General features: G+C 41.4%; 2 protein-coding genes across 8 annotated transcripts in view; both read left to right on the top strand.

Moving 5' to 3' along the window:
* IREB2 (iron responsive element binding protein 2) overlaps positions 1-20,232 on the top strand; it is a 54,895-nt gene extending 34,663 nt beyond the window's left edge. The window contains exons 13-22 of one of the 2 annotated variants that reach the window (XM_073227227.1): positions 168-303; positions 1,454-1,538; positions 1,884-2,040; positions 2,335-2,459; positions 4,073-4,177; positions 4,274-4,416; positions 7,157-7,304; positions 7,390-7,512; positions 16,395-16,580; positions 17,230-20,232. In XM_073227227.1, coding sequence (XP_073083328.1) covers positions 168-303; positions 1,454-1,538; positions 1,884-2,040; positions 2,335-2,459; positions 4,073-4,177; positions 4,274-4,416; positions 7,157-7,304; positions 7,390-7,512; positions 16,395-16,580; positions 17,230-17,340 — 1,319 coding nt within the window. In that variant the 3' untranslated portion in view covers positions 17,341-20,232. Of the gene's footprint in view, positions 1-167; positions 304-1,453; positions 1,539-1,883; positions 2,041-2,334; positions 2,460-4,072; positions 4,178-4,273; positions 4,417-6,569; positions 7,097-7,156; positions 7,305-7,389; positions 7,513-16,394; positions 16,581-17,229 lie in introns of those variants that run through there. The other variant, XM_073227228.1, reaches the window with a different exon arrangement.
* A 3,123-nt stretch (positions 20,233-23,355) lies between these two features.
* HYKK (hydroxylysine kinase) overlaps positions 23,356-25,783 on the top strand; it is a 40,782-nt gene continuing 38,354 nt past the window's right edge. For 4 of the 6 annotated variants that reach the window (XM_073227296.1, XM_073227297.1, XM_073227293.1 and 1 more), the window contains exon 1: positions 23,370-23,504. Coding sequence is in view for 1 of the 6 variants with exons in the window: in XM_073227298.1 (XP_073083399.1) it covers positions 23,371-23,504 (134 nt within the window). In the remaining 5 variants the exon portion in view is untranslated. Of the gene's footprint in view, positions 23,505-23,537; positions 24,073-25,783 lie in introns of those variants that run through there. The other 2 variants (XM_073227298.1, XM_073227294.1) reach the window with 2 other exon arrangements.

Below are 25,783 nucleotides of genomic sequence, written 5' to 3'. Positions count from 1 at the left end.
CAAGAGCATAGAGTGGACAAAATAATGACAGTAAATTCATGAGTGTGAACTTTTACCCTGACAAGAGATGGAGATTGGCTTGTTAAATAAATCCTTTCTTGCTTCCCCCTTTAATGTGAGGAAGGAGGGAGAGACATCACCATAATGGATCATTGTTCACTGTGCAGGTCTTTTGGCTAAAAAAGCTGTTGAAGCTGGTCTGCATGTTAAACCTTATATCAGAACGAGTTTATCTCCAGGCAGTGGGATGGTTACACATTACCTCAGTTCCAGTGGAGTATTGCCATACCTTAGTAAACTCGGGTAAGTGATAGTTACGCCTCTTTACACTGACATTGGTACTCAGCAGTGATGGAAGCTGCTTCCTAGAACCCTTCTTAGTCAAGAAGTTAGAAAAATTGTACTCTAGCTTACTTGTTACCTCGCCATTGTCACATCTTTGAGGCCCTGTCACTCACAGACAAGATTGATTATATTCAGTGAACACAGCAGCAGTGTGCTGGCTGCAGAAGTAGGAAATGTGGGTTTGAATTTAAGGATAGAAAGACGAAATGGACAAGTAAAACCAAGTCGCAGTGGCCGGCCATATAAGCCATGGTGCCATGTGGAGTGTAATTTCCTTGAGTTGGAAAGACAGGAAGAGTGAACTCTTACAGGTTGTTTTATCAACTGAGTAAATTGTCTTGTTTGGGGCTTATGATGTGATGGGGACTATTAAATAAGCACAGGTGAAATTGTCCCTGAACTGTTGGGAAAATACGTTTACATTTCTTACATACTCAGAAAAATAAATTGTTGCTAGCTATATCCAGTGTCTATTTTGGAACATACCCTACATAAGCTGTTGATTCCTTTGCAAGACGGATACATTTTAGATTTTCTTTTTGCTTTTAGAATGGCGGCTGAAGGTAATTTTGAGGATTTTAACTACAATTTTTTAGTTATATCATCTTGGGACTTTTGTCAGGGACTTTTTTTGGTTAAGAATGGACAGATTTGTTCCTGTCAGAGGACCCAACTCCAGTGCCTCTTTGGTGAGCTTTGGTCAGCTTGTTACAGCCATGCTGTCTTGAGGCTTTGTAGTTTAAACCCTCAGGCAGAAGTACAGCATCTGTTTTGTGGGTGCTCGTGTTATGTTCCTAGCAAGTAGTAGTTGAGGAGTTTTCTTGTGTAGTGTGATTGGCTATCTGCAGAGTTAGTTACCAATCCTTACTAGGGCTTGTCCTAAGCATCAGGACTGCAAAGGTTGGCATCCAGTGCAGGCTGCATGCCTGAGAGGGAGAGTCAGGCTTGGTTGCTCAGAAACTGGAATAGACATGGCAATGAAGGTTGATCCATGTGTCATGAATATTCTCTTCAGTGATCTTATAATGGTGGAAATAAGCCTTATCTTGTCCTGTCTTCACAAATGCTGTGACGTTCTGTCCAGTCACATTTCTGTTTTGAAATGCAGATTTGAAATAGTTGGCTATGGATGTTCAACATGTGTGGGAAACACAGCACCCTTATCAGAAGCCGTTTTAAATGCAGTCAAACAGGTAAATGTGTCACTCAAAAAGATAACGAACTCTGTTTGATTAATAAATTACAGAAAATGTATATTGACGTTTGTATCTCTGTAGACATATATATTCTGTGGGAATAGTAACTTGTCAATCTTAAAATGATTCTCAAAGAATCAGTCTTAGATCCTTGAAATAATTCCTTAATAACACAAGGAATTAGTTTATTTACAGTATTGATAGTGCTGTAATAATTTGGAAACATATTTTGGTTATCTTGTCCTCAGAAATATAATATTTGAGATTGTTTATGTATATATAATTATCCAAATTTGTACCATCTCTAGAATATATTGTGTGTGTATTTTTTTTTTTCTTCAGGGTGATTTGGTTACCTGTGGAGTTTTATCTGGAAACAAAAATTTTGAAGGTCGTCTTTGTGATTGTGTCCGTGCCAACTATCTTGCCTCTCCACCCTTGGTGGTGGCTTATGCCATAGCAGGCACAGTGAATATAGATTTCCAGACCGAGCCTTTAGGTATCTCTTCCTTTATCTGCATACATATGTACCTGCACACACTTTTTTCCCAGAGGCTGTTGTATTTTTGAAATGCTTCTTAGATCATCCATTCTTTGATGATTTCAGGACCTCTTGGCGTAATGCATGGTCATTCATTTCTGTGCTTATATGAAGAAAGTAAAATGGGCATAATTGCTTCCTTCAGCTGCATATGCCTAAAGCAGTCTGCTGTTGGGTAATTTACTTGTTTTGTATAATACTTCCTTTGGAGATGTGAACATCTTGAATCTCATACTAAAATACTTTAAACAGGTACTGACACTACTGGCAAGAACATTTACCTACATGATATTTGGCCTACTCGAGAGGAAGTTCATCAGATAGAGGAAGAGCATGTTATATTGTCCATGTTTAAAACATTAAAAGAGAAAATAGAGGTAAGAGTCTCATTTCTTCAGTAGTTCAGTGAAGTGTCGATGTTTTCTTTATTTCACACATCCTGCTTTCTGGATAGAATAAAATTTTAGATTACATGAGCACATACGTTTTAATGAGTGATAGTCATTTTGTATCTGGAAATCTCTAGTATCTGAGAGAATAGCTTAGAGGTTTTTTTTACCTGTTAGAAATGTGTAGCAAGCATTTACATTTGGCATCTTGAATATGGGCACACTTCATAGAAACTGCCCTGTTATCCCATTCAGATGGTTCAGATTTCAAAAGAAAGATGGTGCAGTGAGTCTGTCTCGCCCATGCCTGGCCTCCTGCCTCACCTCGTCAGAAGCAACTAGTGTTTGTCAGTTTTTTAAGCATCTTCCCAGGGATGTCTTTTACACCTACAAGTAAATACATACAGTCACACTTTTTCTTAAGAATGGAAAATACAAATATGCGGGCACAAAAATTATTTATTCACTTAACAAATATTTACTGAATCTCTGCTGTATGCCAGGCACTCTTCCAGGTGTGTGGATTTCATCAGTTCACAAAACCCAACATTCTCATGGGGAGAGGCAGGCAGTGAACCAGTAGCAGAATAATTAGGTAGATTACATAATATGTTAAAAAGTGGTAAGTGTTAATGAAAAATTATATATGGTCTGGGTAAAGAGAACCAATTGTGCAAAATTTGGGAAGTAGATTGTAAGTTTATATAGTGTGGTTGAAAATATGACATTAGAGCAAAGCGTTGAAAGATGTGAATGTTAGCCATCTTTCTGGACAAAGAAGAGGGCTGGGCTGCCAGGTGGAGAAATGGGGGTAAAGGCCTCAAGGAGGGCAGTGTGGCTAGAGCATGGGAAATAAGGACGGTGGTAGGAAACAATGCCAGAAATGGAGGTCCCAGTACATAGGGAACTTCAGGCCAATGTTAAAATGTAGTCTTGTACTCTGAGAGAGGTGACACGGGGAGTGGGAGCCATGGGAAGGTTTCGAACAGAGGAGTGTCATACTCAAAAGGGTTGCTCTTTGTATTGAGACTTTCCTGGGGGGAGAAGGTTGGGTAGAAGCAGGAAGACCAGTGACAGCAGAATCCAGAGGGAAAGGTGATGACGGCTGGATGGCGTGTGGATGGATGATGCTGGGGTGGCGGTGTGGATGGCAAGGGTTATGAGTGTAGTTTGAAAATATCACACGGTGGACGTACATTGAAAGAAGCAGCGTTTTTTGTCGGTGACAGTATTCTGAAGATCAACAGCAATACCTACAACACAATCTCTCTTTAGCAACTTATGTAGATATTTTTAAGTTCTTTAGATTTTTGGTGTCTATAAATTTTGACATTCAGTTTCTATTGAAACTTAACTCACAGGGTAGTGTTCCTAAAAATCTGGTGTGTTGGAATTTGATGAGCAAATCTTAATTGATTCCATCCAAAATGTCATGATTTAATAGAATGTGCTGTCTTAGCTTTATTTCTAAATCAATAGGACCCATTTGTTTTTTTCATTTTAACATAAACACTTTATTCCCTTGATCATTTCTATAAGCCTCTTTTTCTGACTTCCATTTTATCTTTCTTTTAATTCACCAACCAAAACCATATTCACAGATGGGAAATAAGCGGTGGGATTCCTTAGAAGCACCAGATTCAGTCTTGTTTCCATGGGACTTGAAGTCTACTTATATCAGATGCCCTTCATTTTTTGATAAGCTTGTAAGTACTATTTTATCACTGTTTCATCTTTTTAATGTTGTTATAACTGAAAAAACTCATGAAGAGTTAAATGCCTGTAACTTTTTTACCTTTTAGACCAAAGAGCCAGTTGCACTGAGGTCTATTGAAAATGCCCACGTTCTACTGCATCTGGGAGACTGTGTCACCACAGACCATATATCGCCCGCTGGAAGCATTGCGAGGAGTAGTGCTGCTGCTAAATACTTGACCAGTAGAGGGTATGTGTGCCTGGTGTTCAGATGCTTTTATTTTATCTCCTTTCCTACTGATTAAGAGGCTTCTGGTCACGTTTGTTCCTCCAGGAAGTACCTGCTGTCACAGGTGTCTGCTTGCCATGTTGACTTAAGCAGTAACTGGAGTACCTGTTGTGCCTGCTTTTGCTTATGGTTTTAGAAATTGAAATGGCTGTTTTAAATTGCACCCCTAATAGAGGGGTAGCCAAAATAAACAACTGATTGGGAGCAAGACTTCTCTTTTCAATTGCTGTTTGTTGAAAAGTCATCGTGGTTTGACCTGTCAAATTACCCTAACCACCCTCCCATAGTTAGAATGTGAAATTTAAATGTGTGTTTTGTGGGCTATAAGATGTATGTGCATGAAGCTAGGCTTGATCTGTGTCAAACGGAAAGACAGTGAATTCCTGCTTTTTGAGCCTAAAATTTTACAAAAAACAATGAATGTAAAGATCAATGTATAGAGGAGATGACAATCTGAAACTAGAAACACATTATTTCATTTCTCTGTGCATGGTAATGCTCTCTGCGGTCACAGAGCCATCCTGACACCACAGACAGGTTTGCTGAAGGTGGGACATGCTGCTCGATCAGGCTTGGTGCTTGCGCTGCTTGAATGACAAGACTTTGCAGTGAAATCTCGTACACAGACCATGTCGTGCGGCTTGGTTTGTCATGTAGTAAACCCGCAAACTCTCAGGTGTGCTGTCGTGAATTCTGTGTTTGAACTTACTTTGCAGTTAACTGTAGTTTGGTGTGAATTAAAGTACTTTGGTAGAAATCACTAATAGCAGCTGCCTTTGGTATAACTTCACGAAGATGAATCAGTTTGTTACCCACTTGGCTTTTATTTACTGTGTTGAGAAATAAGGTAAAGTTTCTTTTTCCCAGATATTTGTTGGTTGTGATTTCCATCTCAGTCGTAAGTGTGACATTGCTGCCACCCCTCAAAAAAAAAAAAAGAGCCACCACTTTCCAAGATACAGCTTTTATATTTATTGTGATTTCAGATCTTAGAATATTTAATCCAGTACTTCTCATCAATCAGAATTTAAAATAGACATATGAACCATCTCCCCCACCCCCGCCTCCATTTTAAATACATTCAAGTGTACAAATCTAGAAAATTTGTTGCCTTTACATAAAGGCCGAATAGACACTTGGCTGTTGTTGAGACGCTTAGCTGTTTCTTGTCCTGGTGACCAGTACAGCCCGTAACACCCAGATTAAGGTGTCTGAATGCCATAGCACTGTTTCCCAGTACAGGTATCTCAGCTTTCCAGAAGCTCAAGTCACACCACTTTGTTTTCACAAAAGACCTACATTGGTGTGGTAACAGCTTTTTTCATGGAAGTGAAAATCCTCTTTGTATGTCTTTCCGTTAACAAAGGCAAGTGCTAGTGCAGGTCTCTGGCAAAAGCGAAGGGATGTGACCCTCCAGAAAGCAGGAGATGCCCCGCACTGGATGCTGTTTTGGTTTATGAATGGTTATGTGGGAACATTCTCGTCCAGGTAGGAGGGGAAACCTGTACAAACAGCCAGTGCTTCTTGGAGAGATGATTGATTCCCAGTTTGGGTCTGGAAAATGTCTGTATTTTGCCCAGTGAGAAAGAGCTGCCAGAAACTACAAGGCTTCTGTGAAATGGTTTCAGGAACCAACTTGAACCTGCCACTGCTCAAAGATGGGACATGTTGAGCATCAGTAAAAAATACTAACTGGAATGGATTAAATCATGTACTTTAGTCTGTGAGTTTATAATAATACTGAAAGAAAAAACCCACCAACCTACCTCTGGAAGGTGGTAGGGGACCATCTGATTACTTAACAGTCATAGCTTTGTAAACAGTGTTTCCCACGCGGAATGTACTTGAGTATAACCTAATCATTGATGAATGACATTTGTCTTTATAGAAGTTTTCCAGCTAAAAGTTGGAGAAGTGATAGAGTATCACTGTTGTGTAATCCCTAATGAAAGATTTGATCTGGACAGTGATGATAGTCCCTGGTAACATTCCAGAAAGAGACAACTGGGTATCATGTGCCTCCGATGGATGTTTGACCTATGAAGCCTGTTGCACAAAGTAATGTTAAAAACCCAAATATTATCAAGCCACTGGATCTGACATATTGTTTACAGGAAATACAGTGACAGAGAGGATGGGGAATGACACCATGGGAATGCAGTTAGCACAGTCTGAATGCAGGAAACTTCAACCAATGACCTGTTTCCTTCAGATAAAGTACAAGAGGGGCAAGAAGGGAGAGCAGATGTGAAGATTAAGAGATCAACTGAATGAATATATGAAGCATATTTGGACCCTGATTTGAACGAACCAACAACAAACAAATCATGGGGAAAATCAGGGACATTTGAATATTGACTGGCTTTCTGATATTGAGAAACTGTGGGGTATTTTTTTGGTATCAAGGTAGTATTTTACAAATCTGAATCTTTTAGAGGAACATACTGAAATACATACAACTAAAATGTGTTTTCCTCAAAATAATGTAATAGGGGACAATTATGGAAGAAACAGAGTCCATGAGTTGATTATTACAATCTGATGAGAGGCACCTGCTTGTTGATTCACTGTTCTGTTTTCCCTACTTTTGTACATACTTGAAATTTTCCGTAATAAAAAATGTTTTGAGTAAGTTTTACAATTCAATAGTATGTGATTATTTTCCACCTGAAATTAAATTACTTACATAATTTTCTTATAGCCTTACCCCTCGTGAATTCAACTCTTACGGAGCCCGAAGAGGTAATGATGCTGTAATGACAAGAGGCACTTTTGCAAATATCAAGCTTTTTAATAAGTTTATTGGAAAACCAGCTCCCAAAACAATTCATTTTCCATCAGGACAGATGGTAAGGACATATACAAAGTATTTAAGCAGTTGCTAACTAGATCAAAATTTGTGTTAATGATTTGTGTGTTTGTTTGAATCTATAGCTAGATGTGTTTGAGGCTGCTGAGCTGTACCAGAAAGAAGGTATCCCACTGATTGTTTTAGCAGGAAAGAAATATGGTTCAGGAAATTCAAGAGACTGGGCCGCCAAAGGACCGTATTTGCTGGTATCAATTCTTAAATTTTATCTTACTGAACTTCAAAGAGTTTTAAATGTTTCCCTTTGTCAGTAACATCTTGTGAAAGTTTATTTGCCTCATTTGGATTTTTTGTGCTTATTTGAATCTCATATTTTTGTTTTTTTGTGATCTTATATAGTATTTTATACTAATCTTGCTTCACTTTAATACTCTGTATTTGATTAAATCTAGGCCACTCTTTTCTTATTTGAGGAAATCAGTATGGTAGAGGGAAGGAAGATTCTGTCTTGCTTGATAATAAAAATTACTTGTATACAGTGGTAGTTTACTTAACCCCTTTTGTCTAATTTGCCCCATCAGGGGTTAACAGACTCAGAGATAGTAGACTACGTTTTCCTTTTTATTCCTCGATCAGGTGAAGATGGTGCCAGGTCATCTGCCCCAAGACATTTCTCCTGGCACTCTGTTGGAGAGCAAATAGGGGTCCACTGGAGAGAGTAGTCATGGGACTTGTAGTTCCTGACATTTCATACTCACAATCTGTAGTTGTGAAAAGGCTGGGCAAAACCAACCCTCACTGCTCTCATATTTTAGGAACTTTGTTCTTTTTGAGTCTTTAGTCTTCACCCTTAAGATGGAAATGCTGATTCTCTCATCTTTCTGAGATGTTATAAATATTGTATTAATTACAGGTATAGGTTCCCTCTTTCCTGAGACTTTTTTTTAAATTAAGGTATTGTTGATATACACTGTTACGAAGGTTTCACAAGAAAAACAATGTGGTTATTACATTCACGCTTATTATCAAGTACCCCGCCATACCCCATTGCAGAGTGTCCATCAGTGTAGTAAGATGCCACAGAGTCCTTATTTGTCTTTGAGCTATACTGTCTTCCCCGTGAGCCCACACACACACCATGTGTGCCAATTATAATGCCCTTCAATCCCCGTCCCCCTCACTTCCCACCCACTCTCCCCAACCCCTCCCCTTTAGTAACCACTAAGCCCTTCTTGGAGTCTGAGTCTGCTGCTGTTTTGTTCCTTCAGTTTTTGCTTTGTTGTTATACTCCACAAATGAGGCAAATCATTTGGTATTTGTCATTCTCTTCCTGACTTATTTCACTTGAGCATAATACTCTCTAGCTCCAGCCATGTTGTTGCAAATGGTAGGATTTACTTCTTTCTAATGGCTGAATAGTATTCCATCCTGTATATGTACCACATCTTCTTTATCCATTCATCTACTGATGAACACGTAGGTTCCTTCCATATCTTAGCTATCGTAAATAGTGCTGCAGTAAACATAGGGGTGCTAATGTCTTTTTTGAATCTGAGAAGTTGTCTTCTAAGGGTAAATTCCCGGGGGTGGAATTCCTGGGTCCAATGGTATTCCTATTTTCATTTTTTTGAGGAACTTCCATATTGCTTTCCACAGTGGTTGAACATTCCCACCAGCAGTGTAGGAGGTTTCCCCTTTCTTTGTATCCTCGCCAGCATTTGTTGTTCCTAGTCTTTTCTGTGTTGGCCATCCTAACTGGTGTGAGGTGATATCTCATTGTGGTTTTATTTTGCATTTCCCTGATAATTAGTGATGTGGTGCATCTTTTCATGTGCCTGTTGGCCATCTGAATTTCTTCTTTGGAGAAGTATCTGTTAATATCCTCTGCCCATTTTTTAATAGGGTTATTTGGTTTTTGGGTGTTGAGGCGTGTGAGTTCTTTATGTATTTTGGATCTTAAGCTCTTGTGGGATATTTCATTCACAAATATTTTTTCCCATACTGTAGGATGCCTTTTTGTTCTGCTGATAGTGTCCTTTGCTGTACATAAGCTTTTTAGCATGATGTAGTCCCATTTGTTCAGTTTTGATTTTGTTTCCCTTGCCCGAGGAGATGCGTTCAGGAAAAAGTTGCTCATGTTCATATTCGAGAGATTTTTGCCTATGTTTTCTTCTAAGAGTTTTACGGTTTCATGACTTACATTCAGGTCTTTGATCTATTTCGAGTTTACTTTTGTGTATGGGGTTTGACAGTAATCCAGTTTCATTCTCTTACATGTAGCTGTCCAGTTTTGCCAACACCATTTGTTGAAGAGGCTGTTATTTCCCCACTGTATACCCATGGCTCCTTCATTGTGCATTATTTGACCATATATGCTTGGGTTTGTATCTGGGCTCTCTAGTCTGTTCCATTGGTCTATGGGTCTGTTCTTGTGCCAGTACCAAATCTTCTAGATTTCTGTGGCATTGTAGTAGAGCTTGAAGTCAGGGAGCAGAATCCACCCCCACTTTATTCTTCCTTCTCAGGATTGCTTTGGCTATTCATGGTCTTTTGTGGTTCCATATGAATTTTAGAACTATTTGCTCTTGTTTGTTGAAGAATGCTGTTGGTATTTTGATAGGGATTGCATTGAATCTGTAGATCGCTTTAGGCATCATGGCCATTTTTTCAATATTAAATCTTCCTACCCATGAGCATGGGATGTATTTCCATTTATTGGTATCTTCTTTAATTACTCTCATGAGTGTCTTGTAGTTTTCAGTGTACGGGTCTTTCACTTCCTTGGTTAAGTTTATTCCTAGGTATTTTAGTCTTTTTGAGGCAATTGTGAATGGAAATGTTTTCCTGATTTCTTTTTCCACTAAGTTCATCATTAGTGTATAGGAATGCAACAGATTTCTGTGTATTAATTTTATATCCTGCAACTTTGCTGAATTCAGATATTAGATCTAGTACTTTTGGAGTGGATTCTTTAGGGTTTTCTATGCACAATATTATGTCATCTGCAAATAGGGGCAGTTTAACTTCCTCCTTGCCAGTCTGGATGCCTTTTATTGCTTTGTGTTGTCTGATTGCCATGGCTAGGACCTCCAGAACTTTGTTGAATAAAAATGGGGAGAGTGGGAATCCTTGTCTTGTTCCCGATCTCAGATGAAAAGCTTTTGGTTTCTCACTGTTAAGTATGATGTTTGCTGTGGGTTTGTCATATGTGGCCTTTATTGTGTTGAGGTACTTGCCCTCTATACCCATTTTGTTGAGAGTTTTTATCATGAATGGATGTTGAATTTTGTCAAATGCTTTTTCAGCATCTATAGAGATGATCATGTTTTTTTTGTCCTTTTGGTTAATATGGTGGATGATGTTGCTGGATTTTTGAATGTTGTACCATCCTTGCATCCCTGGAATAAATCCTACTTGTTCATGATGGATGATCTTTTTGATATATTTTTGAATTTGATTTGGAAATATTTTGTGGAGTATTTTTGCATCTATGTTCATCAGGGATAGTGGTCTGTAATTTTCGTTTCTTGTGGTGTCTTTGCTTGTTTTTGGTATTAGAGTGGCCTTGTAGAATGAGTTTGGGAGTATTCTCTCTTCTTCTTTTTGGAAAACTTGAAGGAGGATGGGTAGTAGGTCTTCACTAAATGTTTGATAAAATTCAGCAGTGAAACCATCTGGTCCAGGACTTTTGTTCTTAGGTAGTTTTTTGATGACCAATTCAATTTTGTTTCTGGTAATTGGTCTATTCAGATTTTCTGTTTCTTCCTGGGTCAGCCTTGGAAGGTTGTATTTTTCTAATAAAGTTGTCCATTTTTTCTAGGTTATCCAGTTTGTCAGCATATCATTTTTCATAGTATTCTCTCATAATTCTTTGTATTTCTTTGGTATCTACAGTGATTTTTCCTTTCTCATTTCTGATTCTGTTTGTGTGTGTAGGCTCTCTTTTTTTCTTGATAAGTCTGGCTAGGGGTTTATCTGTTTTTTTTTATTTTCTTGAAGAACCAGCTCCTGCTTTCATTGATTATTTCTATCGTTTTATTCTTCTCGATTTTATTTATTTTTGCTCTAATCTTTATTATGTCCCTCCTACTGACTTTGGGCCTCATTTGTTCTTCTTTCTCTAGTTTTGTTACTTGTGAGTTTAGTCTCTTCATGTGGGATTGTTCTTTTCTGAGGTGGGCCTGTATTGCAGTATACTTACTTCCCTCTTAGCACGGCCTTTGCTGCGTCCCACAGATTTTTGCGTTGTAGGTGGCACGCTGTAGTTGAATTATTGTTATCATTTGTCTCTCTATATTGCTTGATCTCTGTCTTTATTTGGTCATTGATGCATTGATTATTTAGGAGCATGTTATGAAACCTCCATGTGTTTGTGGGCTTATTCGTTTTCTTTGTGTAATTTATTTCTAGTTTCATACCTTTGTGGTATGAGAAGCTGGTTGGTACAATGTCAATCTTTTTGAATTTACTGAGGCTCTTTTTGTGGCCTAGTATATGATCTATTCTTGAAAATGTTCCATGGGCACTTGAGAAGAATGTGTATCCTGTTGCTTTTGGATGGAGTGTTCTGTCAATGTCCGTTAGATCCATCTGTTCTAACATGTTGTTCAGTGTCTCTGTCTCCTTACTTATTTTCTGTCTGGTTGATCTGTCCTTTGGAGTCAGTGGTATGTTGAAGTCTCCTAAAATGAATGCATTGCACTCTTTTTTCCCCCTTTAATTCTGTTAGTGTTTGTTCCACATATGTAGGTGATCCTGTGTTGACTGCATAGATATTTGTAATAGTTATATCCTCTTGTTGGACTGACCCCTTCATCATTATGTAATGTCTTTCTTTGTCTCTTGTTACTTTCTTTGTTTGGAAATCTATTTTGTCTGATACTCCTGCTTTTTTTCCCCTATTAATTGCATGAAATATCTTAGTTCATTCCTTTACTCTCAGTCTGTGTATGTCTTTGCGTTTGAAGTGAGTCTCCTGTAGGTGGCATATAGACGGGCCTTGTTTTTTAATCCATTCAGTGACTCTGTGTCTTTTGATTGGTGTGTTCAGACCATTTTCATTTAGAGTGATTATCGATAGGTATGTACTTATTGCCATTGCAGGTTTTAGATTCAAATATACCAACGGTTCAAGGATGATTCCTTTCATATCTCACAGTCTAATGTAACTCACTTAGTATGCTATTACAAACAGAACCTAAAGGTTCTTTTATTTTTTCCTCCTTTTCTTCCTCTTCCATTCTTTATATATTAGGTATCATATTCTATACTCTTTGTCTATCCCTTGGGTGACATCTGTTTAGCCTTAGGAACACTTGCATCTGTAGCAGTCCCTCCAAAATGCACTGTAGAGGTGGTTTGTGGGAGGTAAATTCTCTCAGCTTTTGCTTATCTGAAAATTGTTTAATCCCTCCTTCAAATTTAAATGATAATCTTACCAAGTAGAGTATTCTTGGTTCCAGGCCCTTCTGTTTCATTGCATTAAATATATCATGCCACTCCCTTCTGGCCTGTAAGGTTTCTGTTGAGAAGTCTGATGACAGCCTGAAGGGTTTTCCTTTGTTATGTGATCTTTTTTCTCTCTCTAGCTGCTTTTAAAAGTTTGTTCTTATCCTTGATCTTTGCCATTTTAATTATTATATGTCTTTGTGTTGTCTTTCTTGGGTCCCTTGTGTTGGAAGTTCTGTGTACCTACATGGACTGAGAGACTATCTCCTTCCCCAGATTGGGGAAGTTTTTAGCAATTACCTCCTCAAGGATACTTTCTATCCCTTTTTCTCTCTCTTCTTCTGGTACACTTATAATGAGAATATTGTTCTGTTTGGATTGGTTACACAGTTCTCAATATTCTTTAATTCCTAGAGATCCTTTTTTCTGTCTGTGCCTCAGCTTCTGTATTCCTCTTCTCTAATTTGTATTCCATTTACCATCTCTTCTACTACATCTAATCTGCTTTTAAATCCCTCCATTGTATGTTGCATTTCAGATATGGAATTTCCTAATGATTGAATCTCCATCCTAAGTTCGTCCCTGAATTCTTGAATATTTTTCTGTACCTCCATGAGCATATTTATGATTTTTATTTTGAACTCTCTTTCAAGAAGATTGGTGAGTTCGGTTTCACTTGGCCCTTTTTCTGGTGTTTGTGAGATTTGGGTTTGCACCAGGTTCCTTTGACATTTCATATTTGTAGGTGGCACGCTGTAGTGCCCGGAAGCACTAATCTCTGGAGCTGCTCAGCCCCTGGAATTATGTTAGGGGTCACAGGGGAGCAGTGTTGGTGCCTGGAAGGGGAGGAAAGAGCTGTTGCCTGCTTCCCGGCTGCAGCGCCTGTCTCCACTGTCAGAACCAGCGGGCCAAGCACACAGGTGTAAGCCTCTGTGATTTGTGTTTGTAGCTGCCGTAAGCGGGGCCTTCCTCTGGCTGGCCTGACGCCAGGGCATGGACTGCTGGTTTGAAAGTTCATGCTGGCAGGCCAGGCGGAAGGCACAGCAGGCTGCGTATCACAGTGGATGGCCTCGGATCTGAGTAGCCAGCTGGGGGGATGGAGCGTCTGAAGCTCCTCAAAGGTCCCAACCTACTGGGCAGAGTGCTCCCAGACAATTTTGTCCACCTATACTTTCTCCTGAGCAGCAAGCTCTGTGCGCTCCTTGCCCCTTTAGCAGCCCTCTCGCTGTTAGGGAGTCTCTCAGAGTGCCTGCCTTTCTTTTGTCCCAGAGCAGCTGGATGTGGATCCTTGTCCTCCACAAATGGCTGGAATCTCAGTCTCCAAGTAGTCCGCCTGTCTTAGCTTTCCAACCCCACTAATCTCCGGAGCACCATGAAATGTCGGTTTGTGCCCCTAAAGCAGATCTCCAGGGCTGGGTGTTCAGCAGTTCTAGGCTTCCACCCCGTCCCTGCTCCGTTTCTCTTCCTCCCACAGGTAAGCTTGGGTGGGGGGAGGACTTGGGTCCTGCCGGATCAAGGCTTTGGTACGTTACCCTGTTTCATGAGGTCTGCTCTGTTCTCTAGGTGTATGCAGTCTGGTGCAGCCTTCTTTCCTGTTGTTCTTTTAGGATTAGTGGTATTAACTATATTTTCGTATTACATGTGGTTTTTGAAGGAGTTGTCTGTCTCACCTCTCATGCTGCCATCTTTAATCTCCTTAGTCCTTGCTTTTTATGTTGGAGGCTTTCCTCATACAGCTGGTGACCCTGGTCTGTCCATTCATCCAGACGTGGAAAACCTGGTGACATGTTGTGGTTATGGGCTGTGTTTTGTCAGTTAATGGGCCTTCCTATTGCGGAGGAAGAAATTTCTTGTATCCCTCGGCGTCCTTTTAGCCGCTCTAAGATTTAAATTGACATGGGACAAACTAACAGGAGAAAAAAACCAAAGTTGAATTATGGGGAATCCATAGCCCTTAGATTCCAAAGACAGTTAGGTACATGTGTCCTGAACTAAGGGGAAGGGCGTGGGGTCTCTGACTTAAGAGGGAAAGGGAAGCAATTCACAGGCATATGAAAGAGTAGATATTTGGTAAACAAATGTTTGATGGGCCACACACAGCCAGTGGGGCGCAGAGAGGAACTGAATCGACAGTGCCATGTCCCTGCCTGCCTGCCACATCTAGTCTGTTTTCAGCTTGCATGGCTCCAGCGGCACACCTTGGGGTGCACTGCCTTTGGCCCCTGCACTGTAGATGATTGGATGGCAAGCCACCTCTTCCATGTAGGGAGTCCTACATGTTAGATCTGTAAGGATTTTCTCCGAGGCCATTCAGTTTCTTCAAGGAAGTGGACGCATTGGACGCAGACTTACTCAGTGCCCTGTTTCTGAACATGTGCTCACCCCTTCCTGCCCCTGTGCCCTGTGTTCCTCAGTCCAGAGCATCCATTCTCTGCAGGGATATTAAAATCTTACTTTTGTTATACAGATGTATATACAGTACATAAGTAGACTACAGAATAATTGTGGTATTAAAATTTTGGGTGGATGGACAGTGTTAAAAAGACAAACACTTGGTGTCACTTCTAGGCCAGGTCACCAAACTGGGGCTTAATACCTACCTAAATGCAGTTTCAGCCTCCCCTAGAAATGGAGTTAGTCGGGAATCTCTGGAGTCAGTTAGATAATGACGCATGTGTCCTTCTCATCCCCCAAAGGAGGATTAGGTTAGGCCACCCAGTAAGAGCATTTGTCCCCAAATAAAGGCGACCTCACCTGAAATAATCCTTTTTTCTGTTTATGATTTCCTTGCCCTATTTTTAAAAACTTTTTCCTTTCTGTAGCCCTTTGGGAAGCATCTGTATTTGCCAGGGGAGATGCTGTCCGATTCTTGAATTGCTTAATGAAACCAATTAGATCTTCAAATTGGCTTGGATGAATTTTTTTTAACAACAGGAAAAATGTGACTGGTGGGAAAATAATGGAAAAAAAAAAAGTGAGAAACATGGGCCTGGGGCCCATCTAACTTATTTTCTTCCAAGAATAAACCTCTCTTCTTCTGGAGTGGGGGCTGAGCTGAGATCTTACTGCTTCTTACAAACTTCCAACAGTGTTCTGAGAACCTCTTGCTCTGAGTATCAAGCCTTTGTCTACGTTCAGTTGCAAATCGGCTCAGATCTTATTGGCATCACTGTTTAATTTCAGTTTATCATTCTGCAGCTTCAGTGTTGTTTGCCAAGTCAATTACCTACCTCTGTCTTCTAAATATCTGTAGAATTCACTATCCTCTTCTCTTTGTTCTTACGGAATTATGCTTCTTTGTCCCTTGATTTTAGTGGTATTTCAAGAGAGAGTATTGGTGAACACCCATGTTGGACCCACTGTGACCTAGAGGAGGCATCCTGCGCCCTGCTGGAGTTCCCAGCAGCTGCCCCACCTGTAGAGATCGTCGTGGGTGGTTGGCACTGGCAGATCTTAACCGCGGACTGGCAGGGGGCAGGCAGGAGAACTTAGGGCACTGCTCAAAGATACAGCAGAACAATCTCTAAAAGGGTTCTTTGAAACATTGGCCTGTAGTACAGGGCATTGGGTTAAAAGCTTTTACAGAAACGCCAAAGGTAGAATTTTTTCCCTTTTAAATGTTCAGTAAAGCAAAATGACTTTTAGAGGTGACTGAAGGAAATAAAATGCATGTTTGTTACAGGGTGTGAAAGCTGTTTTGGCCGAAAGTTATGAAAAAATTCACAAAGATCACTTGATTGGAATTGGCATAGCTCCACTTCAGTTCCTTCCTGGAGAAAATGCAAATTCCTTGGGCCTCTCTGGCAGAGAAACGTTCTCTGTAACATTTCCGGAAGAGCTGTTCCCTGGAATCACATTAAATATGAAGGTATCTCTAAAATGGTCAAATGTATGATTTTGTACCATGTACTCAAGTAGATGGTTCCAAATTGAGTAAAAGGCACCTAACAGTAAATGGCATACCCATGTCAGTTAGTGAACATAAATTACAGTTTCAGGTGGCTGTTTCCTGGGTACCTGAACCTGGGTTTATGTCGTGGATGTTCTGAGGAAAAGTGGGAAGCGTTGGCTGCTCAGTAAGCTGCCTTTTCCTGGTTATCAGTTCTTCGTCCTGCCCTGATCCTGATTTCAGCAGACATATCACTCCAAGAGAAGCCAGAGTAGAGCATTCAGGGTTAGAGTAATAACAGACGACAGGTAAGGGGAAGGAAGGGAAGAGAGGAGCAGATAATGCACGCAACGGACATTAATGTAAAATGAGCGAAGGAGTATGACCTCCCTGCTTTATAAATCAGGACCTGAGTCATTTGGTTTGTTTAGTGTTCTAGGCGATACAACACTTGTTATTAGGGAGTAAGATATTTTCCCACTTAGCTGTGAAGCCTTGGTCAGGTGAGTCGGGAATTTTTCCAGCGGGAGGAAGTTTTCTTAGAATAAGGGTGTGGCAAGTATAGTCATCCACTATGAAGATGCAGAGTGTTAACCCGCTTATGTGGGGTGTTTCTGTTTGTTTAAAGACAAGCACTGGGAAGGTGTTCGGCGTGATCGCTTCGTTTGAAAATGAGGTGGAAGTAACATTGTACAAACATGGAGGATTATTAAACTTTGTGGCACGGAAGTTCTCATAGTATCTACTGCTCACCACGGATACCTTCCTAACTGGTAACTGCAACATGGCCTTTTGTGCTGGACCCAGGAACCCTCACCACGGAGCGGCAGATAGGCCCACTTTGCACACTTATCCGTGGATGGAAATGATTATGGATCAGTGTAGTGACTGAAATGAAGTCTTTTTGATTTTAAATAATAATGAATGGTGCTATTAACATTGCTAAAATCAACGTGTGAAGAGTGTTGTGGAAGAGACCATAAGTGTGGGGGGGATATTTTATCAGACCAGTTTGTAAATAAAGGCAGAATTTGAACTTGTGTTGAAGATTCTTACATGAGTGACCTTCCTGAAGTCATGTCTAGTTTTGCACCTGTTAAACTGTACTACTGTTTGTTGGTTTAAGAGCAGATTGAAATACAAGAAACCAGATGAGACTAAATTTGTGGGAGTTGAAATATGATGTATGAATGGACTTGCAGACATACTAATTCCTTTTCAGAATTGAGCTGGGCATAGTTGGCATTCTTAGTTTGTAATACAGGCCAGGATTATCGTCAGTCCCAGTCTGATGGCGAGGGCTACAACCTGCGCCAGGCACAGTCACTCTGTCCAGCCAGCCAGGGTGCACTCCACATTGGAAGATGGCTCACAGAGTAACCTCTGTGTAGCACTTTGTTGCCAGCAGTGAAAATAGGTATCCTGTAATCCCATATGCAGCTCTTAATTTTTTAGTAATTTGCTACTGTGACTCTTTGGCAAATCTCAGATGGCACTGTATTAATTGGATTAGATTGTTTACTCACCTAATGTGATACAATAACTTCCTATGACCAAATGTTTTCAAAATTCCACACCCATTTATAGTTGCAGAAGAGAACTTTATTTAATCATTAAACACTAAAATGATTTTCTCTGGACTTTTTCAATTATCCACCCTAAATTATATGGTAACTCAGTCCTAAGCATTTTAAAAATGTTATTTCTTAATTATTTAAATTGACCTCCTGTCATTTTGAATCATTTACCTGGGATGCATGATTCTGTTAATTATGTTTTTGTTTTAAGCAGAGCTGACCATCAGGATGAAATACTTAAATTGTGTCTGAATTTTTCTCTCTGAGCATGTCTATCACATTGAATCTTCTGTCAACAAGAGGTTTGGTGACTTGTTAGGAAAAGGTTGGATAATCTATTCCAGAAAAGTCCTGTGCCTTTCATTTTAAATTAAGATGCTAAACTTAACAAAAGGCAAAAGGCTAATTGTAGTGATTTTTAATTTCACGTGGAGATCTTTACACCACGTTAATGCAACTCAGAATTAACTCACATTGCACAGAATAAAGAATTGTTTTAAGCTGAAATGCTGAAACTATCCAAACCAGTGGGTGAAGACCACTGAGAACTTTGCACGTAATCAGTGATACAATCTTTTGAAAATATTCTGCAAGTACGTGTTTAGACAATTAAATGGACTAGATCTCGATGAAATGATTTCCCTTTATTTAAATGTCTTATAAATGTATTTTGTATTTTCAAATCAATATGTGTTCTTGATACTGTGCTGTGTGTCAGTGCCTGTGTGTTTAATTTACATGAAAACATGAGATAGGGATGGAGAATTTAGAAGTTGAATGTTAAAATACCTGTTACTTGCTTGGAAGAAGTGGTACTTGCAGATTGTGTGGGAGAAAAGGTCTGTATCCCTAAGCCATACTCCCGTTACGCAGCCTGTGGGCATCTTCATAAACAGCTGGTCCAGGAGATGGAGATGATAAAGCCAGCAAGCTATGAATTAAGCGTTTACATCTCCAGTCTGCCTAGTCCAGTTACTGTACAAACAGCTCTTGTATTTCAGGAACAAAATCAAGGTTCTCTTAATCTCTTAAAGAGAACCAAAAAGCTTGATAAGCATGGCTGTCAGCTGGGGAGGAGAGTTGTGGGTGTGTGTCCCAGGGTGTGCCTGCAGTTCTGCCTCTAGTCAGAATCTGTGTTTGCATAGATGTGGCATCTGGTGTTTATTGTTTTCCTTAACAACTCCGTTCCCTCGTTCTAGGTAATTTTGTGTTTCCAAAAATTGTGGAAAGGAAGTGTAAATAGGCACATGAGAGAAGCAAGTCACTGTTGTGAACGGAAAGTATATTTTTCAAAAGTCATTATGAGCAGCAGCATTTTTTTTTAATCTTTTATAAAACATTATACTACAGACCATTTCCATATTTCATACCTTTGGGGTTAGCTATTCCTAGAAAATGAAGTCAGTGAAAATGGCACCCAGCCACTGAGTTGCCGTTGTTAGGTCTGAAAAGTGTCTAAGATGACAGTCGTCATTTTTTCCTGTATTGTCTCCAAACTGACATCTGTGAGGGATTGGAAGATTGCTCCGTTTTTTATGGTAATCAGACTGCAGTGGGACTGAAGGGGGAAGTACAGCGAGGGCGTAAATCCGCATCAGGTCTCGGCACGTGTCCTGATGGTGGTGTGCTCATTCACTTCAGTGGTGAGGAATAGGAAGACAGCAAAGTATTTGACTGAGACTTTTGTATGGTCGCATTAAGAGACACCTTATTTTGCCTAGGTTTTGGAGAAGGCACTTAAGGTAGTGGATGTCGATTCTATCTTAGCTTGATCTGGAGGAGGAGATGGGCTTTGGCTTTTTCAGTACTCTTTCCCCTCCGGTGTGGTAGTGCTGCCATTCCAATTTTACACATAATATGTGACTGAAACATATCTTAAGAAACTATAAATCATTGTCTGTTATTTAAAGCCAACAAAGCAGTGAAACAGTTTTAAGTTCAATAATGTTAAGTATTGTATAGAAATATATTGGAGGCAGAGTTCAGTTGATGACAATTGTGTATATGTTACTGATGCTGTAAATTATTTTTAATAAAGAAATTGTATTATCACATATTTGACTCTTGTTACAAAATATTTTGTTGTAATTGAAAATAAACACCATAACTTAAAAAATAGGATGCCATCCAGAAATTTCTTTTCAAACATGCTGTGTAAATGTTCGGGCTTTAGTTACTCCCCATGTGACTGCCAGAGTCTGAATCACGGTCATCCTCATTCCTGGACCTGGTGATTTATTTGTATTCAGGGCCAGTGAGCATGAAAACCAAGGTAAAAAGTCTGCAGTAGGGTTAGCCTCAGGGAAGTAAACTTGATTCAGGGCTTACTCCAACAAATAGACTCATGGAATCACATTTTAGATTTAAAGAGACTAATCTCTCACCTAAAAACAGGATCCCTTGACAAATATCAAGTAACTGTATGACCTTTTCTGGAATGTTCAAGAGATGGACACTGCTGTGCTAAGCAACTGCCTGTTTTGGTGATTCATTAGGCCTTATTTCAAGCTGAAGTCTGCTTCCTTATAACTTAGAACCTACTGGTTCTCCACAATGTGTTTACACTGAAGATATACCTTTTTTGGAGGTAATGTAAAGTGAACATTTAGGACCGAACTGGAAGTCTCATGCTATAAGTTGTGTATTACAGGAGGAAACAGCCTTTATTTGATGATGAAGGATAAAGATGGTATGTTTTCATGGTCCTATCAGCTTATGGAACCACCTCCTCCCACTGGCTGCTCATTAGTGCTCCTGGGAAGCAAGTCATCCAGATCTGGGAGCCAAGACCATGGTCCTCCAGTGTCCTGAAGTAGCGCTTTGTAAATACGGTCAACTGCTCACTGATCTCAAAATTATCTGTTGATTCTCTCATTGTTAAGAGCAACCTAAATGAGTGATTAAAGTTTAAGATTTGGTAATCATAAAGATTCATTCAAAACTGGGACATTTAAGAGTTCCAGTTCAGTGTTTGATGAAGGCTGTTTGCATTACAAAGGCAAATGTCAACACGGCTACATGCCAGTAGTTTGATTATCCGGTGTTCACAGGAGATAGCTTAACGTCAGTGTTGTATTTTGATAGTTCAGTTTTCACTGGATGCCAGTTTTAATGATACCTTATGAACTATAAATTAGATTCAGCTGTTTCATAAGTTGTTTGGCTAATAAGTTTTCTAAACTATCAGACTATATAAAGCTTGTATTATACTTCAGAAGTGGAACATTTATTGCAAAAGCATATGTATGTGTAACCACAGAATTTGCTTGTATTGACGCTTTTTCTGAGATTTGTGTTGGCACACTGACACAATTTTGAGCATTTTAAACTGCAATATATAGTTAAAGGAAGTATAAAATGGGCTACTGGGCTACTGCGTTTTATAGAATGTTTTATAAAATCATGTCTGTAGTCTTCGAATTGTTCATTTCGTTTCACAGTTCTTTTTGAGAGCCACTATGTACTAACATGTATTGGCCAGGTGGAGAAGAAAATAACTATGTTAATACAACGACGTGACTTTTCTTATCAGATTGATGGGGCTTTTTTCGTTATGATATTCAGTAGTGGCATTAAGGAAAAACATGGCTTGGCAGCATGTATTAGGAGCCTTAGAGATGTTCACTTCTTAGATCCAGTAATACAACTGAGCAGTGGATCTTAAAGACAATTAGAAATGAATATATTTATGAATGAGGATATTCTTAGTGACAAGGAAATTCTCATTTACAGTGAAAAGGGCAAGTTATGAAATACAGTATTTAGTCTAAAGGCACAATGGGTAGAAGGAGGCTTGGTTCAATCGTTTTCCCATTCCCTTATCCCAAGAAGATTGTGTGTAGGGAGAAATAACAGACCAATAGACATGGAATGGTGAGAGGGTGGCAAGAATTCAGGAATTGCCTGAGGGAACAGCGTGAAGGGGGCTTGACGGGGCCAATAGGAGTCAGATTTGAGTTGCAGAAATCCCAAATCAAAGTTTGACAATAAAGAAATGAGACATTGAGAATATCGCACTGGGGCCGTAGAGACAGCCTGAAAGGGACAGAGACGCATCCCTCAGCAGGTGGGTGACACCCGTTTGGAAAACAAGACCATCAATAGCGGTGACTATCGATTACCGGAGTATTCTGTAACGACCGGGGTTGTAAGGCGCGGGGTTCAAAAACAAAATACCGACTGAGCTGCAGTCGTAGACCGGTGTTCCGAACTCTCTTCCAGCAGAGCGCTGGGCATCCTCCGCAGTGTCCGCGTGGCTGCAGAGGCGTCGAGACGTCCCCCGGGGCGCCTGCAGGAGATATGCCTGCCGGCCAACCTGGCCGCACGCAGTGATTCCCAGGCAGCCACCCGACAATTGTGAGGTTTCGGCATGTTCCTGCGCCGGAAGAAGCCACCTGTTAACTCTACATAAATAAGGGTTCTGACCCCAGGTATCGGTCCTACTTCTCAGTGTGACTCGCTCATCACAGAAGCCCTGAACTGCCACCCCAGCTCTGGGAAGCCAGGTGGGGCGGCCTCCAGGCTCCCTTTGCACCTATTACACCGAATGTAATGATGAGAAAGCCAGGGTTGGTGGGGGCCCCGTGCAGCCTGGAACCGACGCCCCCGTCGGTGCCGGCAGCACGGACCCTGCTCCGATAGCCAGGACCCCTCCCCGCTCCGGCACTTCCCGCGGCCTCATCGGTTCGAGTCGTCCTCGGGCCGCGTGCTTTCAGCAGGAGGAGGAAAGGGAGGGGAAACAAGGATGCCAGCTGCTCTCAGAGTACGTGTATCCGGGGAGAAACTGTCAGCGGAGACTCCGCGGACTGGGCGGAACCGCGAGGTGCCACTCAAGAAGCCTGCCAAATGGCCAGGCTCACGGGGGGCGGGGTGGAATCTCGAAAAGCCAATCATAAGTAAGAAATGAGCCGGATAAGAATAAAAGTAGCCGGATTCTGACAGGTAACCGCCGTGAGGAGGCGGGGCAGAACTGCCGGAAGCCAACCGGAAGCCCGATCTCTGGATTTCTGTTTTCAGCTGCTAGTGTCCATTTCCCTAGCGGGGCGGGGTGAAGTCCGGGTCTGCCCAGGCGAGCCTCGCCTTCCAGTCATCCGCGTTAATTGGTGAAGGCGGGGCCTCAAGGAGCCAATCATAAGTCAGAGTTTGCGGTCTGGGAGGAGGGCCGGGGCCCGGGCCGCGGGCAGAATCCCTGGATGGAAGGAGGCGGGGGCTCCTGCGGGTCCGCGGGCGGGGGCGGGTCCGGGCCGCGGGCAGAGTCCGGGGCGGGGTGGCTCCTGCGGGGCCGGGACGCCGGCCTGCGGGATCCGCTCGGGACCTCGGGATTGCGGTGAGCCGCACCAGGAGCAGAGGAGAGGCCCGGGCCCCTGGGGCGGGGGCGGGGGTGCTGCCAGAGAGCAGGGAGGCTGGCTCGCCGCAAGCGCCGGCCGGTCACCCCCCTCTCCGGACCTGATGCAGCCCAGGGCTGGGCTGGGATCGCTGTGGGAGCGCGGGCCCCTATAGAGGGAAGGCGCGGGCTGGCGCACAGTCCCGGTGCGTGGGGACACTTCCCGAGGCCGCACTGTACGCTTGACTATCCCGCTGGGAACCCGCCCGTGCACCGCGCGCCCCTGTGCAGCATTCGCGCCCGCCGCTGTTCCCCGCACCGGCAGGAAGGCCCTAGAGCACCTGCTAATGAATTGTTGTCTCGGACTAACTGCAAATTCTAGTTTCCCTGCCTTTCTGGTTCCTCACCCCCTTTGAGGATAAACGGCCCCATGAACCTGTGGAGTGAAGATGGCCCTTCATTCCTTCCATGGACATAATAAGATACTAGACTAGGTGCTGATGATGCAATGTACTGGGTGTAACCGCTGCTCTCCAGCCTTAGAGGGACGTGGCAGAGGAATTGCAGAAGGGTGGGTTTGAAAGACATGCTAAGGTAGATTTTCCCAGACTGTGACAGTATGGGTGTGAGGGAGAGGAAGGAATCAGGAATGACTCGTTTCTTGTCCTGTGTGCCTTGCACGAAGTACAGAGTTTAAGGTCCACGGCCCCCCTCCCCTTGGTTGTAAGACAAAGGTTGGGAGTTTCTGGCATAAGCTCTGGATTTGGAAAATACTTGTTTCTTGGGGGGCATTCTGGGGAGAGCTAAGTAAAACACCGTTAACAGGAAGTATAGATAAACTACCTATAAGATTTGAATTCTCTTCCTTGCCCCCTCCACACACAACAGAGACATTTGGTTAAGACGGACATCTCTGATGAATACATTTCTCTGCATTTATTTACTTTCAGGAACTGACTTGATCTGTGCCATTAGTTGTATAATTTGAAGTCCTTATATATGAAGAAAAAGTGCAAATTTAAGCTAAGAAAAGAAAAACTTTAGAAGCACAGAATGTTAGCGGTGGAAGGGATTTTCAGAGATGGTCTAGTCCAGCTCTCTTTTAGAAGAGCTGTGAAGAGTCCAAATTTCAAAGCTAGGTAGCAGAGCGGAGACTAAAATCTATTTTTCTTCTCCTAGCATGGCAACTTTGTTCCCTCCATTTTTCTATTGTGTTAAAATACACTTAGCACAGCAACTTTTTATTATACCAGGCTGTCTTTTGAGGGCTAGAACACCAACATTACACTGCTTTAGAAAACTATGCTCTTCAAGCAGAGGCTTAACAAGCCCTATTCAAGGATGTTATAGAAACATTTTCTAGACTGGAAGGAAGATTGACTTTCACCAATGCCTCTAAGGGTTCCTTTCAATTTTAAGGACTTCAAATTCATGTACAATTCAGCATTATTCTGATATCTTTAACACTTTAGGATTCGAAAAATGTATACAGGATTTCATCTTAGATTTGAAACTTTAGTTCATATTACATTCTGAATACCGACCTTAAACTAGTTTAGAAATCTCTAGAAGGAAAGTTTAAATTCCATGTAAAGTCTTAAGCCCCAATACTATGTGACAGGATGTACTGGTTCCCAGAAGTTTCAGATGGGAAAATTATTTTGAAACCCTATTCAGGCTTTGTCACAATCCTTCTAATGAACAAAAGCTGAATGACTTAAGTTGCTTCTGAAAGCAAATGTTCTGGTAAGAAGGTAAACATGAGATGTGTTTGGCAAGAAGGCCGTGACTCCACAGGTGGTGGAGACCAGCCAGTGGCACGAGGGGCTCTGTGCACATTTAGAAATGGTACAGATCAGTTTGGGTCGGGAGGACCGTGGAAGGCAGGAAGGGGAGGGAAGTGGATCTTAAGCTTGTACTTTTATTATCACTTGAGATATCAGGCCTTGGGATTGAGGCAGGGAGGGGGTCACACTGGAGAGCCCTAGTGAACCTCCCCCTCCTTGAATTTTATCCCCATACCGTCACTGGAGTAAGTTGGGCTTTGGCTTCTATAGATCTTAAGTGATTAGACATTAACAGGCATATAATCTGATTTGGGGACTCTGAAACCCCAGACCTCACCCTCAACCATTGGTCCTAGCTAATCTCTCACAAGGGCTTTTTGTTTTAAGGTAAAATTTACATTCAGTGATATTTGCAGATCTTATGCTTACTTAAATTTTAAGCTAAGTTCTGACAAATGTGTACACCCATCTAAGAAAAGTCCAGACAAGATACAG

The sequence above is a fragment of the Manis javanica genome, chromosome 18, assembly GCF_040802235.1.
Source record: "Manis javanica isolate MJ-LG chromosome 18, MJ_LKY, whole genome shotgun sequence".
Lineage (NCBI taxonomy): Eukaryota > Metazoa > Chordata > Mammalia > Pholidota > Manidae > Manis > Manis javanica.
Note: the sequence above shows the minus strand (reverse complement) of the source record. Positions and strands in the feature narration are given on the sequence as shown.